At 19.3% G+C, this 2730-nt stretch overlaps 1 protein-coding gene across 1 annotated transcript; it reads left to right on the top strand.

Moving 5' to 3' along the window:
* Positions 1-461: 461 nt before the first annotated feature.
* On the top strand, positions 462-2441 carry PRSY57_1033300 (Sec1 family protein, putative; the record flags this gene model as incomplete). The annotated part of the gene is made up of 1 exon (XM_012907921.2): positions 462-2441. One exon carries the CDS (start codon positions 462-464, stop codon positions 2439-2441), a length of 1980 nt encoding a protein of 659 aa, XP_012763375.2.
* Positions 2442-2730: the final 289 nt, after the last annotated feature.

Below are 2730 nucleotides of genomic sequence, written 5' to 3'. Positions count from 1 at the left end.
TTTTTTTATAATAAATATTTTTTTTTTTTTTTATATTTTATTATTTTTTTTTTTGTATTTTTTATTTTCAAAATATTTCCAATAAAAAAAATTAAAAAGATTTGAAGTTATAAAAAAAAAAAAAAAAAAAATTTATAAATTGGATTTATTAAAAAAAAAAAAAAAAAAAAAAAAAAAAAAAAAAAAACATATATATATTATATATATATATATATTGACAAATTACCATATGATCGCATTATTGTATATATAATCATTATGTTTTTATGTAATTATAAAATTTTATGTATTATTTAATTTTCATATTATATATATATATATGTTCATTTATTTTTATGATAATATTCATTTGAAGTATGCAAATTAACAATTGATATATATATATATATATATATATATATATTTTTTTTTTTTTATGTACATATTATTTTTTTTTTTTATTTGAAAAGTATTACGCGAGAATGTCTCTGAACATTCAAGAACAACAAAAGAATAGTGTCATAAGTATGCTAAATTTGAACGAGTACCAAGAAAATGGAAATAATAGAGGGAATTTATTGTACTATTCACATGACAAGATATGGAAAATTTTAATATATGATAAAGAAGGACAGAATATTTTAGCTCCCTTATTAAAAGTAGGTAATTTAAGACATCATGGTGTAACATTAAATATGAATATACAGAAAGAAAGAAATTCGATTGCAGAAGTAAATGCTGTTTATTTAATTGATAATAATAAAGAAAATATAGATAAAGTTATTGAAGACATGGTAAAAAATATGTATGGTAGTTATTATATAAATTTTTTATCTTATGTTAGTCAAGAAAATTTTGAATATTTTGCAAGTGAATGTGTAAAAAATAATATTGTATCATATATATCAAGAATTACAGATAGATATATTAAATTTATTAGTTTATCTAGTAGTACCTTTTCTTTAAACATCCCATATTGTTTTAAAATATTACATGAAACAAATGATGAATTAATAGAAGATGTTATCAATAAAATTACAGAAGGTTTAATCTCATTTTTAGTTACATTAGGTGTTGTACCTATTATCAGGGTTTCTTCAAATTCATCTAACCCATCAAAAATGATAGCTCAAAAATTACATGAAAAAATTTATGAGCTCTTAAATATGAGATATACTAATAATTATGTATTTAATTCTAAGAATATACAGAGACCATTACTTATATTGGCAGATAGAGAAATTGATTTAAGTGTTATGATTCAACATGCTTGGACATATCAAGCTTTAATACATGATGTATTTGATATTAAGTTAAATAAAATAAATATACAAGCAGTTAATAGTAATTATAATAATAATATAAACAATATAAGTGCTTCATATTTTAATAAGAAGGATACAAATAATTGTGTTATAAAATCATATGATATTGATACAAATGATACCTTTTTTAAAAATAATTGTCATAAACCTTTTCCTGATGTAGCAAATAATATTAGTGAATGTCTAAATAGCTATAATGAAAAGATGAAAAATATTAACAAAAATGATCATACAAATAATGCAAATAATGCAAATTTTCTTAATCTTAGTAATAATAATAATAATAATAATAATATTACAGGTGGACTTATGAATGCTATGAATATATTACCAGAAATGACAGAACATAAAAGACTTTTAGATATGCATACAAATATATTAACAGAATTAATTAAAGAAATCAAAGAGAGAGAATTAGATAAATTTTATGAAAATGAATTTGATTTTGAATGTTTAAATGATAAGAGTTGTATACAATATATGAATAATATTTTAAATTCATCAAAAGGAAATCCTATGGATAAATATCGTGCATTTCTTTGTTTATATTTAGCAAAAAAAAAAAATATTAATATACAAACTATTGATACATTTATAAATCAATTAAAAAATTTACAAGTAGATACATCCTCAATACAATTTATTAAACAATTAGATAAATATAAATCCATGAATATAAATATAAACGTAACAAATAATAATACAACCACATTAAATCATTCTAATAGTACGACCTTTAAACAACAACTTAATACTTATAGTAATATATTTATTGATAAAGGATATAACATCTTACAAGGAGCAAAAAACCTATTACCAAAAAGAAGAGAAATCAAAATCACCAAACTTGTTGAAACATTATTAGAAAATAAACCATCCACATTAAACGATCAATTTATGTATATAGATCCAAAAACACCACCTAATACTAATCATAATGATAAAATATTTATTAAACAAGAAAATATTAAAGAATGTATTATATTCCTTATCGGAGGAGGAAATTATATTGAAGTCTCCGCCCTAAATGATCTCGAAGATAAACTAAACAAAAAAATTATTTATGGTACCACAGATTTTGTTAGACCAGAGAATTTTGTTCAAGAGTTAAATCAAATAGGAGCTTCACTAATGTAGTACAAAACAATGACCGTCTTGCATGAGTAAGGCTTTTATGTATAACAATATGTATTCCAAATGGATTAATAAATAAATAAATAAATAAATACATACATATATATATATATATATAATATGTTTTATTAACAAATTATTTGTATCTATATATTGTACGAATTACTTTCATTTAAATATTTTTTTTTTTTTTTTTTTTTTTTTTTTTTTTTTTTTTTTTTTTTTTTTTTTTTTTTTTTTTTTTTTTTTTTTTTTTTTTTTTTTTTTCTCTTTTTTTCTCTTTTTTTTTTTT

Source organism: Plasmodium reichenowi, chromosome 10 (assembly GCF_001601855.1).
Source record: "Plasmodium reichenowi strain SY57 chromosome 10, whole genome shotgun sequence".
Taxonomy (NCBI): domain Eukaryota; phylum Apicomplexa; class Aconoidasida; order Haemosporida; family Plasmodiidae; genus Plasmodium; species Plasmodium reichenowi.
This window is presented reverse-complemented; position numbering and strand designations above follow the sequence as displayed.